Genomic DNA, 15,010 nt, shown 5'->3' on the forward strand with positions numbered 1-15,010 from the left:
AAGGCCCTGGGTTTGAACCTTTGTACCACAAAACAAGAACAGTGATAAGAACAAATCATGATTTTTCCCCCCCATCGGAAGTTTGAGTTATGTATCTGGGTTAAGTTAGAGGCCAGCCTGAGATATATGAGACCTCATCTCAAAAAACAGACAGACAGACAGACAGACAAACAGACAGACAAACAAATGCCTGGGGATGTAGCCAAGTTAGCTTTGTGGTAGAGTGCCCGTCTTACATGCTCATGGCCCCAGGTTCAATCACCGGCCCAGAAAGAGAAATTTCCCAGATGCCACCTTCTTACTTTGCTGCTAGAGTGATGTAGAATTCAATTTTTCTTTTTGGCTTTTGAGACAGGGGTCATATGGTCAAGGCTGGCCTCAGACGTCCCACATAGCTCATCTTCCTGCTTCTGCCTCCCACGCACTTGAGATGAGCAGGTGGCCTCGGACTTGGGCAGCGCTCTGTCCATTTTCACTTTTGATCTTTGCTGCTTGGATAAGTGTAAGTGGTCTTATTTTAATTTTTACTTTTTAGTTGTGAGTGAACCTGAGTATCTCCTAATGGGCTGAAAGTCACTTGCTGGTATTTCTATGTCGTGAGCAGCCTGTAGGTTCCATATTTCTATAGCATAGTTGATTTTTTTTCCTAATCAAGTTGTAAGAATTCTTCCCATGTAAAGAAACTGTACTTTGTCATGTGTGTTAGTATATTTTGCTGTTTTTTAAAAATTCATATTTTGACTTCAACGTTTTTTCCTTTCTACGTAAAACGCAAAACATCAAATTTAGTAATTTATTGTTTTGAGATGTTATATCTTATTTAGAAAGCAATTTCATACTAAGAGATAATAACCACTATTACTTTTTCTAGTATTTTAATGAATTAATTATTTCTACCTTTGATCCATCAGAAATATGAGTGTGCAGTAGTCTTATTTCCCTAGTTTACCAGAATAGTTCAGTTTCCCACCTCTGAAGTGTGATACCATTGGTCAGTGCTGAAATGTCTTCCCGGTGCTGCATTTCACACACCCAGCATAAGCAGTTTTACTATTTTAAATCTCCATACTCCCAGGCATTAAAAAATCAATGGAATTGCTCATTTCCATAAAGTTGTAGTGGTGTCCACCTGAGCAGCTTCCTGCTGCAATTGCTTTGATGCCTGCTTAGTTACACCAGCTATTGTCACAGTATTTTGATGACATTTACACTCACAGTGATGTCCTGTTTGGATGTTTGACATTATTTTGTTTGTATGAATTTAGATGATCTGTTTTAGCATTCAGAGTTTTATTAATCTTCTTCTCTCATTCAGCACCCTAGAAATTAAGCACACTTCTTTAACTGTAACCTGTAAATATTTTAGCTGGGTAAAGTTCTTTGCAAATATGTCTACTGTAAATATGTAACAAGACGAAGTAAGTTGGGAAGAGAAATTGGCCAGGTAGAGAAACAGCTAGTGTGAGGGTCTGAGCACTTTGGAGTCTCTGTTAGCTTAGAGTAGTGGTTCTCAACTTTCCTAATATTGAGACCCTTTAATACAATTCCTCATGTTTTGGTGACCCTCAATCATAATTTTTTTGTTGTTCCTTCATAACTGTAATTTTGCCTCTGTTATGAATTGTAATGTAAATACCTAATATATAGGTTTTCTTATATGTGACCCGCATAAGGGTCATGACCCACAGGTTGAGACCCACTGGAGCACAGCCTTAGGAAAGCCTGGAGATGTGGTGGATGTGCTCCGAGGGTAAGAGGTATCACTGCCAGGAAAGCCTGCTGAGGCTTTGTTCCTCGTGACTGTTCTGTACAGTTGCTTCTGTATTTCAGAGCGGCAGAGTCAGGATGCAGGGAGAGCACAGAGGAATGGCCGATGCTATTCTCGGGAGGCCAGCTGGATCTGGCTCACTCAAGGGTCAGCGTTCAGATTTCTATATATAACGACTTGCATGTTTTCTCATCCGTGCTGGAAAGGAAATTGTGTGGGACCTTGTTACTCAGGTTGAAGCCACTCTGTCGAGTTATTTTTGGGCGCTCTTTGTGTGGAATGTTCGGCGAGGTTCTAGGCGAGGTGCTTTCTTTGAAGTCCTCTTTCATTTTCAATTAGAACGAAATGCTTTGGCCAGCACAGAGGCTTAAGGGCCCTGAACTTGTAAATATTCTCACTCAGTGCCAACAGAACAGCCTAAAGTGTCCCAACAGAGCCTCAGAGGCCGTAGAAAAGAGTTTCCCCGGCAGAGAGGGAAGCAGGTTTAAGAAGTTTATTGATTGAGCAGCAGGACAAGACACTAAAGAGCGGAGCGTGGTGTTAGGATCAGTATGCTATGGGTTTCGGGGCTTGGGTGTTACTTAGTCTGCAGCAAAGTTTACATATCAGGGAAGGTATGTGACGGGTATACTTCCTTCCTTATTCAGCTAACCTTTCCTTGAAAAGGAGGCTTGTGCAGGCTTGCAGGTACACAAGAGAGTGATAGAAGAGATGAAAACGCTGATAAAAGGGATCCTTGCTTAAACATAGGGCATAGTTCACAGCCATTTTTTACAGTCTCATTTGCGCTGTTTCTTAGAAATGACAGGACAGTCATTTGGTAGGTGACCTTGATGGTTCTGTGTCAATTTTTGAATGTCAGCCAGTGATGGGCGACGATCAGAACAAGGAGACTGAGGGGTGCCCTTTTCTTCTGTGTCTTCCATATTTCCAGGCTGGGGATCCTGCACCAATAGCGTTTTATCGTTCATGCCCAGCACAGCTGTCTTCAGGACGTCCTTATTACTTGATTTAAGCTGCAGTCACAACAAAAGCCACAGCTTTGGCCCTGTGCTAGACTCCCAATTATCCTGAGCTCATTTAAAGGCAGCCGAAAAATGGGCAAATGGGAGCTGCACGTGTAACTCAGTGGTGGGTGCTTGCCTAGCATGGGCACTGTTCTCTGTTTGGTCCCAAACACTGCAAAACCCAAACCCAAACAGAACCCAGATTACACAACTCCAAGCAAAACAAACAAACCCCCAACAACTAAAGAGTGATACCATGAACACATACAAAGCAGCTAGAGACGTAGCTTAGTGGTAGCGTGCTTGCCTTGTGTGCAAAAGAAAGGCACTGGGTTCAAACAGCAGTAACAACAACAGAATAAAACAAAACTGCCACCCAAGTGTGTGTGTGTGTGGTTTATAATAAACAATTGAATTATTATATTAAAGGCATGAAAAAAGGATGGTCTTAGCATCAGTGGAATGTAAGCCATGCAGTTTTCGCCATTGAACTAATTACAAGGTCTCTCCCAATTCCATCTGTGAATAATAAATAGGCTCTTCTGCCTATTCTACCTTGTAGAGTTTTGTGAAGGTTTAAATGAGATTATGTATACGAATAATCTGGGACATAATTAGGATTTACTAGATTTCTTAATGATGAGTCAATGCCTAGTATGCCAATTTCTTTTCTTAAATTTCCCTTAATAGCTTACATTTTAGTCTTATTGTACAATTATGTTTTGTTCATCATCCAGCCATCGATCACCCACCCATCCACCCCTCCACCATCCATCCATCCACCCACCATCCATCCATCATCTATCCATCATCCATCCACCCATCCATCCATCCATCCACCTACCTATCCATCCACCCATCCACCCATCCATCCATCCATCCATATAGCTATCCATCATCCATCGATCATCCATCCATTAATCCACATGCCCATCCATCCCTCATTCATCCATCCTTTCTAGACCCTTTCATTGATCACTACATTATGTCAGACACAGTTCTAGGGCCTGAATTAGAGTAGCCCTCAGGGTAGGGAAGGCATGCTTTTTGGGTTTTGTTTGCATATTTCTTTCGAGACACTGTCTCATCATATAACCTAGGCCAGTCTGAAACTAGCTATCTGTCTGCCTCAGACTTCTTAGTGCTGGGATTATAGGTGTTCACACTTCTTGCCCAAACCATGAGATTTGCATTCTAGTAGGAAAATAGAAAGTGAATTAAAAAAAAAAAAACATTAGAAAGTATCAAGTGGTGATTAGCAATGTAAGTACAAGTATAAATAGGAGACATAGGACATTGAGTATGCCTTTTTTGGTTGGATAGACAGGGAAGGGCTGTTTGGATAAAGTGACATTTACCAAGACTTAAATTACAAGGGCTTGGCTATATTAAGATCTGGAGGAAGAACATTCCTGGTGTAGAGACCAGCTAGTGCCGGGGTACAATAAGCTTGTTTTATTCTAGAGAGAGAAGGATGGGTCGGCTTCTGGAGTCTGACATTACGTTATGGAGGTTGGAACCTCCCACGCTGAGATGTGTGGGTTCATGCTATTCTATAGCTATGACTGAACTATTGTATGATAGTCTGGTGTCAGCATACACTCAACAGCATTCATTATACTCTCCTTTGGAGAGAATGAAAGTGAAAGCCTCATTTTAATACAGTGAAGTAAATGGCTTAAAATCCAAGGCTTAGGTGGCCTACTACACACAACTAATTTTTGTGTTAGCCAATGAAAGTTGATTAAAGTAATATGCTTATATAATTAACTTTTAATTATTTTTCTTAGTGCCATTTAGTTATTATAATTCTTCAATTATTGTAGCATAACATGAGAAGCAGAGAACTACCAGGTTTTCTCCTAAACATCATTCATTTGATGCAGTTTAGAATTAAGGTAAAGTATATTTTGTAAAAAAGAAAAAAAACTTTTTAATTTTATAATTTTATTTACTTTACATGTAGCGATGCTTTATTTGCATGTTTCTCTTTGCATTGTGTGTGTGACTGGTGCTTTGAGATCAGAAGAGGGTATTGACTCCCCGGGATTGGATCACAGGTGGATGTGAGCTGCCTGGTGGATTCTGGGAATCAAACCATAGTCCTTTGGAAGAATATCCAGGGCTCCTAACCTCTATACTATATTCTCCACCCTTGTTTCTAATTTTAGGATAGCTTTGGATTTGAAGAGGAGTTAGAAACATGGTGGAATTCGGATAGCCTATTCCCAGGTTTTCCTATTGGCATCTTATGCCTTTGTATAATACATTTGCCAAAACTAACGAACCATTATGCATACAGTATTTGTTTTAAAACTGAAGTCCATACTTGCAATGCAATTTTGATGCTAACTACCTGATGCTTATACAGATTTCATAGGTCGATGCCTATGTTTTCCAAAAGATTTTTCTCGCTTCAGAAATCAGCTGCAAACTCTTGGAGCTCATAGGTAACCCCTGTTTCTGAAAGGGGTTTCTACTAACCATTTGGTCCAGTAATTCACACGATTAACTCACAGGAAGTGAGAAGGCACTATACTTAGGTTTAAGGCTAATCTGTACAAATCTGTAGTGGAATTTTAGCAGAGCCATTGCGTCTGGCATGAGTTCTGGAGCGATGGTGCCTAGGCTGTAATGTACCCTTTTGTAGTCACTGATAGTTATCTGAGATTTATGGAGTTGCTCTTCCTGAAGGATTCACAGAGCCTTTGCATAACTTAGTCCTGAGACACACCTGGCAAACCAGGAACTCTCTCCTATGGCTGAGAATTGCTTAGGCAGTGGTTTTTAGACAACTCGTAGATCAGATAAGAGGTTTTGGCATTTGGAAATTGACTTGCTAAAGGTGCCTCTTGTGTAACAATAACTAGACTTCTGCCAAGCAGCTTGGAGTTCTTCCTTCAGAGGTTGATCCATCGCGCTGCTGAGAAGCCTAAATCCATCTTACAGTGTCTCTTCTCTTTTACCATCCTGTGTAACCCAGAACACCAACACAAATCAGGACCAGCCAATGAGGAGATGTGTAGACTGCTAGGGAGAATCTCATTGGTACAGCTTCTGTGTCCCAAGGATGCATCCACCTCCCAGCACATGCCTACGAGTGTGCTGACTAGGCAAGTTCACTGTAGAATCCACGTCAAGTTGCTGCCATGCCCCACACTCCTTCACACCGTTAGTGTTTTTTATAGTCACATTTATTTTACTTATTTATGCGTGTGTTTGTGGGTAAGCGAAGGGACGCGTGGCCTGCCTGTGGAGGTTAGAGGACAACTTTTGGGAATTAATTGTTAGTCTGCTGAGCTCTGTCACTGGCCCCCTACTGTGACCATATTTAAGGAGCGAGGAGGCACAGTGCACCTTCTGCAGGGTGCAGTTACAGGAGGTGTTCTCTTTCCTTCTGTGTTGCCTTTGGATTCTGCGGATCGGAGTCCAGGGCATTCCGTGTTCTACCACTGCACCCGTGGGCCAGATAAAGGGGTTTGTGATGTAGAAGAACAGAAATGATTCTAAGAATCTGTTAGAAAAATAAGACCACATACTTGAAATTTTCTTTTTTTTTTTTAATTTATTTTTTCCTCCTTTATTAATTTATTCTTGTTACATCTCAATGGTTATCCCATCCCTTGTATCCCCCCATTCTTCCCTCCGTCCCAATTTCCCCTTATTCCCCTCCCCTATGACTGTTCCTGAGGGGGATTACCTCCCCCTGTATATGCTCATAGGGTATCAAGTCTCTTCTTGGTAACCTGCTGTCCTTCCTCTGAGTGCCACCAGGTCTCCCCCTCCAGGGGGCATGGTCAAAGGTGAGGCACCAGAGTATGTGAGAAAGTCATATCCCACTCTCCACTCTACTGTGGAGAATGTTCTGTCCATTGGCTAGATCTGGGTAGGGGTTTAAAGTTTACCGCCTGTATTGTCCTTGGCTGGTGCCTTAGTTTGAGCGGGACCCCTGGGCCCAAATCTGCCTATCATAATGTTCTACTTGTAGGTTTCTAGGACCCTCTGGATCCTTCTACTTTGCCTTTCTCCCATGATTCTCTCATCTAGAGTCCCACTATATTAGAAAAGTGGAATCACTGGCAGTCGAGACTCTCGGAGGAGTGAACCTGAAGGGCTATGTGGTTAGAGGCGGCAGAGCTTCCGGTTGGGGGAGGGGCTTCGACAGAGTGCTGTGTGTAAGTCCCGCCCATGTGATCTGGGGCATGGAGGATGACTGACACGCAGTGGTCCAGCTGAGCCACACGCAAAGCCCTTTTCCTCAATGTGTTCTAGAAACAGATATGTGGTGAGAAATCCTTTGTGTACAAAGTGGTATATGCATTTATTGATCCAGCTCAGAAAAACTCTATATATATTCATTTGAGCAAAATATAATTCTTCCATGGATTGACATTTAAAAGCTGAACTTTCAGATATTTACCTCCAAAGAATAGTCAGTTTTTGGTTTATGTGAAGATTGTTTTTAATATATTATATATGTTGTATATGTGTACATATGCATATACAATATATGCATGTATATACACACAGATACATATATACACACATGTAAATGCACACATGTACCACACATATACACACATGTGTATATACATATATATGTATGTATACATACATACATACATACATACATTCATGCATACATACATAGAGGAATTCTTTAGAGAAAATATAATCACTGTATTAAATTGTCCTTTTTTTGTAGTACTAGGGATTGACTCTAGGGCCTTGTGCCTGTGGGGGAAACACTTTGCCCTTGAGCCAGAGTCAACCTGGGGACAGTGCATTCTCCGGTGACTGCTGTCCCAGCTCCAGTGAGATGCCAGAGCCATATGTAAATTCTTTGGATCATTGGGTCTGTATATTCACTGGACAATCTGTCAAAAGGGGAAAGGTGGCTTGCATCCATCTTTTTTACCATTACTTCTTCAAGTGATCCAAGCAGGGAGTGTGTAACATCTAAAAACACTTAGCCCTGCTGTCCTTAGGAAGCCTGAAGTTCTTGGTGGGCTGGTTCACCCAAGTGGTGTCCCCTAGCGGCAGGGTTCTCGTCACTGTATGGAGGGGAAATGCCGAGTGTGATGGAGAAACAGTCTGGCTTAAGGCCCTGGGGGAGCTTGGGAGCTTAGCTTGGGTTGGCAATGCTGGGTGCAGGGGGAGGAAATGAAGGCTTACTTGCTGGCGCTGGCAGGTGAAGTCACTTGGTTGCTACTTAAACAGACTTCTATCGGGGCAGAAGTATTATTTGTGGACTTGAAAATCAGATAAAAATGGCAAAGTACCACCTACAGGGCAGTTTGGGCATTGCATTTCCTTATCTTTAAAAATTACAATCTGTCAGTATTTTTTTTTTCTTACTGACTCTTCCAGTTTATTTATATTCACGGATATTACCCTCTTTTTCTTAATAACCATAGAATTGGGTTTCCCAGCCTTAACACTATTGACATTTGGGGCTGGATAACCTGCCTTTCTTCCCTCCCTCCTCCTTCCCTCCCTCCCTTCTTCCCTTCTTTCCTCCTTTTCTCCCTCCTCTGTCTTTTCTTCTGTCTTATCTTTTGTGGGACTTGTGACAGAACCTGTGCGTGCTAGGCAGGGCATCTCCTGTAGCTGGTCCTTTAGTTCTTTATTGTGGGGTTGTCCTGTGTGCTGTAGGGTTTCAGGCACAACCCTGGCCTTGACTACTAGAGTCTAGTAGTGGCCTTCACCTGCTCCAGATTTTAGCAAGCAGAACTTTCCCCAGGCATGGCCAGTTTACTGCATGGTAGGCGAAACCACTGGTTTTATCTTGGGTTAGCATAGCCTGGAGGACCTCATCTTGACTGTATGTTGGCATTGGCGTACAAGCGTCATGTTTTGCTTTGTTTTGTTTCTGGCTGTTAAAACAAGGTAATTATTTATGCTTCTTTATCATATTTCTAGATCTAGTTTACAATAACACATTAACAAATGGCTGGGCAGCAAATCTGTCTTGGCGCAAGATTATACAATTTACAAGTTAAACTGAAGCTGAATAGCTCAAGCACTGCCTAACTTTATTCTTGCTTATCTTTTTAGTTTCAGGGAATTGCAAACATTTGCTCACTTATCTCTCTGCCAAGCCGCACAGGACTCCCCTCACGGCTTTCATCTGCAAGTTCTTGGATCTCAGAGAAGTTTTGTGACGTGGTGTTTGAGATCTGAGTTACTAACCCAGAGAAAGATCTGCTGTGTGGCCCATCAGAGTCTTTAAACCAGAACTTTTCTTGGAGGAAGGAAATAGCTTTCTTCCAGGCAGGGAGCTGGTCAGCTCCTGGCACTACGTCTTTTAGCCTCTTCGCTGGGAGCATAGGAGAACCCCAACTTGGGAACATCGAAATGTGTAACTGTGAACATTTTCTGTATGTTGTTGCAAAGGTGTACGGTGCCTCTTTGCCTTTCTGTGAAGATGATGGAAGCTAAAGGAGACCTGCAAATATCTCTTGCCTCCAGTGCCATCTTTTGAGTTCCTGTGCGGAAATAGTCTCTTCTCTTTTGAGCTGGCATTTTTGGAGAAGCTGCCTTGAACTTTACAGGCGGAAAGATCTGCATTTAAATTTGGTGTTGCCCTTTTCCTGGCTGGGCGCCTCGTCCATAAGAGAGGCCTCCCTCTTTTAGAATGGCGTGTGGTTAAATCAGATAATGCCCTTTATTGGGTACTTGGGAGCATTAGTAGGAGCCCAGTGGAAGATGGTTTCCATTCTTTCACTCTCCCTGGTTTTCTTACTGTTGTTCACCCACCAAAGTCAGTCAATTGCAAATACCACGGGCAGTCTAGGATTCACAGTCGAGATCCTCTCCCACGGCTTTCGTGGGCACTGACTATTGCCTTTTGTAGTGTCCCAGCATGTTCATGCGCTGTGCCTTCGCATGTGCTGATGCGTCTGCCTGGTTCAGGCAGCTGTCCACATGGCTTGCTCCTGAGGTACCGCTGTGTCTCTCACCCCGACTGTCCAGTGGGATTTGCCCTTTATTTGCTGGTGCTTCTCAGTCTCCTGACTCAATGGCATTGCCTCCCCCACGCCACCTAGCTTGTTGTCCCGCGGTTTATGTGCCTGCTGTTTATCCCTGCCTACCAGCATATGAGACTGACAAGGACGGGGACTCTGTTAGTTACTACATGGTCAGTGCCCAGATAACACTAGGCTTGCACTTGGTTCTCAGGAAACAGTCATCAGGGACATTAGTAAATGAGTGTTATTTGTCACTCAGACCTTGAGGTTTTCAAGAAAAAAAAGATAACATGTATGGATTTTAAAACTAGTTATTTAAGTAGGCTCATGTGATACTGGTTTATAGGTGACCACTTTGGTCTTCAGTATTTTGTGTGAAGACACAATTTCTTCCAAGGCTTTTTTCCTTTATGCAGTTTTAATTTTAGAGAACTTTTAATTGCATCATTAACATTCCCTGCCTGTAGGTCCGTGTTGTGTGGTGGATTTGGAAAACAGACCTGTGCTCTATTTATATAAATTCTCTGTGACCTTCGGCTGATCTTGGAAGGCCTCAGTACTGTTCTCAGTGGAGAAATTGAAAATGCACAATAGGTTTGTTTATTTATCCATTAATTACGTTTCCTTGATAGCTTAATATAGTACCAATATGTATGTTTCACAGCTGATTATCAGTGAATTGTTAATTATGAGTCAATAAATAACAGTTACTGGTTATTAATAAGAATCAATGCAGTCCTGGATTATTTCGTTGAGGGGCTTGGCCTCTGTGTTCATCAGTCATACCGGCCTGTGCTTTTCTGTTTTGGCCTTCCCTTCGTCTGTTTTGGTGTTCAGGCAATGCTGGTCTCATGCCTGCATTTAGAATTCTTTCCTTGTTGATCCTTGGCATACTTGAAGGTGAACTTCAAGTATTATTTCTACCACCTTCTCTTCTCTTTCCCCTTTCTCCTTTGAGATGGGCTTTCCCTGTGGAGCCCAAAGGAGCTCCAAATTTTGGATTCTCCTGCCTCAGCCTCCTGAACACAAATTGCAGGCGTGTGCCATGCTTGGCTGAGCTTTGCTTTTGCTCCTGAGAGGCACTTATGACAGTACAGCTGGCAGCCAGCTGTTCTCTAGGTAGGGCTGGGGGGGGGGCAGCCAGCTGTTCTCAAGGTAGGGCTGGGGTGGGGCAGCCCAAGCTTGTGCTGGCCTTTCCCCCACAGGCGACTATTACTGATCCAGTAACTTTCACGGACCAGGTCTCTTCAGGTTTTGTTCTTTCATGATTGGATCTTCGTAATGTGATTCGGTGTGTGCGTCCATTTCTTCCCGTTTCCCCAGTCAGTTGGCACATGGTGTTCACACTCATCTCTAATGATCCTTTGTACTTTGTTGTGTGGACTGTAACCTCTCTCATTTCATTCTGAGTTCCAGGATCGGAGGATTCCTCTCTTTTTCTCAGTCTAATTAAAGGTTTGTCAGTTTCATGTTTTAAAGGAAGTGATTCTTCTTTCTTCTGCCCTCCAAAGTCCCCGTTTCACTTATTTCTGTTCTGATTTTGCTATTTCTTTTCCTTCTCATTTTTCTGGTTCCTTGAGATGCAGCAGTGGGGTGTCGTCAGAGCTGTCCCTGCCTTTTTGGTGCAGGTGGGGCTTGCTGGCATCTCCCTGGGCCTCTGCCTGTGAATCCCGCCTTCACTGATGTCCGTAGGTTTTGATGCGTCCCTTCTCCATTGGCATTTGTTTTTAAGAACTTTAGAATTTACTTAATTAAACATTTCTTCCTTGCCCATTGGTGGTTCAAAAGCGGATTCTCACAGAGATACTGGCATGTCTTATCATCACTGTTGCAACATTCTTGTAGCTAAGCTATGAAACCAGTCTGGGTGGCTGTTGACATGCCATGGAGAAAATGTGGGGCTTTAATTCAGCCATAGAGAAGGAGGAAATTATGTCATTGGAGGGAAAATGGCTGCAACTGGGGATCATCCTCCTAAGTAAGTCAGACACTGAAAGTCAAGAGTTGTATTTTTTTCCCCTCATTTGTGGATCCTGGCTTTCCTGTGTATTCGTGAAGTCTTCCCTACATATTCGTCAGAGTAGAAATGGGCTGTTGTGGGGAACAGAGGTAAATATGTGGTGCATTTGAATGAAAATGGTTTCATGAAACCTATAATGCATATGGTGGATGTACATAAAACAAATAGGTTGCTAAATTTCCACGAGTTTGTTAAATAGATAAGAACATAACGTTTCAGGGCTACTTACTCTCAGCCCTTCATGACTTAGGAAAGCCTTTTCACTACGTGGATTTTCTAAATTGCAGAGTTGAGGAGGTAATAAAATCGAGAACTTTCTGATTTAACACCTCCAGCCTGTATCCCGCCATGTGACAGGGAGCATTTACGGCAGCCATCTCTATTGGCACTCGTCAGGACGTCTGTTCCCAGGTGTGAGGGGCTCTTGCACTGGTCTGATGAAGCTGCCCCTGCAGGGCTGTGCGGATGCTTGTGCCGAGGTAACCTGGGCTTCCTTAATGCTACTCAGGGGCGTCTGTCGCATTTTTGCATTTTCTTTCTGTGTTCCTGCCTGTATTGCATCTCCCTTTTTCATTTGCTCCCTCTTCCACTTTCTAAGCCTGAGATAATTTGACTTTGTGTCCTGACAGGACATTTTGGGGTTTCTGCTATCTACAGATTGGCTGTGTTTGTAGTTTTGTTCCTCACTTCTCCTCTGGTTTCATGCCTAGCCTTAGCTTACAGGGTCATTTCCGGTGCTCCCGCCAGCCTCACCTGATGTTTACAGCTATTTCTATCAATTGCCCCAGCCGAAGGCTTCTCCCATTCTTAGCTTCCCAAGTGCCCCGCATCCCTTCCTTAGGCACCATGTCCTAGGAATTAATGCTGGAAAATGCCTCCCTGACCCGCTTTCTACACGGAAGCTCTCATCCTTGCTCTGATGTGTTCCACAGGGCTCCAGAAGCCTAGAGTGTTCTCTTAACCACACCTTCCTGGTTTTACCTTTCCTGCTCTCAACCTTGACCTACCTTCCCTCCAAGCACCAGCTCTGACATTGACACAGCCACCAGCACCAGCATGTGCCAGCTCCAGATGGTTTGGGGGGGGGGGTCTGTGGCAATGCATGCTCTGATTAGGAGGCGGGGGCCTAGCCATTATGTGGCTGAGTTGTGGTATACCCGCTGAGCAGGTGGCAGAAATCTCTGGGCTGTTGTTTGGAACTGAGATTTCAGGATGTTGAGGTGACCTTGCCCTGGCATTCGGATTTATTTATTTATTTATTTTTAAACGGGGAAAGGGTTCTCATAAGGTCATTAGAAAGAGCACTAGTGTTTGCCAGTAGAGCCCTGTGTTAGGCACTTACTTTATTTATATTTATTCATTCTCTCATACTCTCTCCCCTCCCCACACACAGACTCGTTGTGTAGCACTGACTGGTCTCAGACATGCTACGTAGACCATGCTGGCTGTGAACTCCACAGAGATCCACCCGTCTCTGCCAACAGAATGCTGGGATTAAAGTACAGAATGCATGTACTAACATGACCAGCTAGTCTCATGTCCTTAGTAAGCTCTAGAGCATTACTGTGGTAGAACAAGTTCATGGTTTGTTTAGAAAAACATACATATAGACATTATATGCTTCATGGCTTTTCTGTGAGACTCTTGAGTTCCCTGGGAAGGGGAGAGAGGTGAGGCGATGGTGCTGGTCAGCTGGTCCAGCTGCATGTAAGCGAACCTGAGACACCCTAACAGCTGAGCCTGGACCGTGTGGGGAGGATTGGGGTGCGGCTCCACTGGGGGAAGGCGTGCTCTCCCCCTCTCAGTCTAACGTCTGACCATTTGTTTAACCAAAATTATAACCCCTCCTGAGTAAGAAACCCAGACTCAGACCTTGTTTCATGTTTTGAAGAAATTACTAATAGTTTTTTTCAAAAATGTTATTGTCTGTCGGTCGGTCGGTCGGTTGGTCTGTCTGTCTGTCTGTCTGTCTAAGCTAGAATGGCACAAGTCTGTGATCACATAATCCTAAAGCTGAGACAAGAGGAACAAGAGGTTGAGGGAAACCTGGGTCATAGAGTGAGATCTTGTCAACCCTAAAACAAACAATCGCCTTTATCACGCAAGTTTTTGGCTGGAGAACCCTCTTTCTAAGTGACCTTAACCACCGTTACTTTTAACTTAGCTATGTAATTGTGCACAGCAACCAATAGATGGAGGATAATTTTCCATGTTAGGCTTTGAGTTTTCATATTCAAATATACTTTCCCTTCTCTGTCATCGGAGGTCTTAAATGTTTCCAAGGTAAATTTTAATCTTTAGAAATTATTACAAGGCTTTTTTTTTTTAAGCCTATTTCTTTTTAAAGGGCCATTGTATTTGTTGGATTGTGAATGATTCTGTATTTAAGCTTCCAGAGCTTCTGGTACCCCAAATTTCAGCAGTCCAGCTCTGAAAATAAGAATGCCTGAGAAAATCCCTCTTCCACGCCTAAAATTAGGTATGACATGCAGAGACTGTAGGCAATTTTACCAGACATGGTAATTACATGCTTTCTCTTTTTGAGAAAACTTGAAGAAGGGAAAAAAAAAATCAAGCAGTTAGCTCTTTGTTAAATAACCTGTATGTCTCATTTTTTGGACAGTCTTTCTTCTGTCTGCTGATGGGACTTGAGAATCAGTTGTAGCCAGTTTTCTATGATGGATCTTCTACAGCTGCAAAGATTGATGCTTTTAATAAATAGACGGCTCTACTTTCCTCTACCGTCGATTTCATTTTTCCCTAATTATCTATGAAGTTGTGTAAATAATCTCAACCTCCAACTTTGTATGTAGATGGCTGTGTTTGTAAAATAGACCTTTGAAAAGTCTAAGACAGTGTCTTCTTAGAGATTTGTTGTTGTTGGTGGTGTTGGGAGGGGATATTTGGAGTGTATTCTGCAAGTCCTCTGTCTACCTCTTCAGATTTATTTCCCTTGTGGCTTTAACACACTCACTTCCAGTGTGAAGGAATTCACATTTGTAGTTGGCCCCAGCAGTGTTTGGCAGTAGGTCCTCTGTGAAAGGGACCTGGCAAACTGACTGTGGGAAGGAGACGGAGTTAGCTTCCAGCTCAGGAAGCAACGTCCTTTTTGGGCACAGGATGACTTTTTGTGGCACCTGGCTTCTCTCCCCTCCTTGTTTGCCCTGTGGGGCTGTTGGCTGTGTTCCCAGCAGAGAGGATTGCTCGTGCCCTGCTAGGCAGCTCATCAGGGACTTTGATTCCC

The 15,010-nt window shown here is 43.2% G+C and overlaps 1 protein-coding gene across 3 annotated transcripts in view; it reads left to right on the forward strand.

The window, feature by feature from the left end:
- Positions 1-15,010, forward strand: part of PPM1L (protein phosphatase, Mg2+/Mn2+ dependent 1L) — a 261,143-nt gene that overhangs the window by 29,221 nt on the left and 216,912 nt on the right. The window contains exon 1 of one of the 3 annotated variants that reach the window (XM_084769045.1): positions 12,055-12,245. The exons of the other annotated variants lie outside the window; for them this stretch is intronic. Coding sequence (XP_084625171.1) covers positions 12,204-12,245 — 42 coding nt within the window. The 5' untranslated portion in view covers positions 12,055-12,203. Of the gene's footprint in view, positions 1-12,054; positions 12,246-15,010 lie in introns of those variants that run through there. 3 annotated transcript variants of the gene reach the window in all.

The sequence above is a fragment of the Acomys minous genome, assembly GCF_964271855.1.
Source record: "Acomys minous genome assembly, chromosome: 19".
Taxonomy (NCBI): domain Eukaryota; kingdom Metazoa; phylum Chordata; class Mammalia; order Rodentia; family Muridae; genus Acomys; species Acomys minous.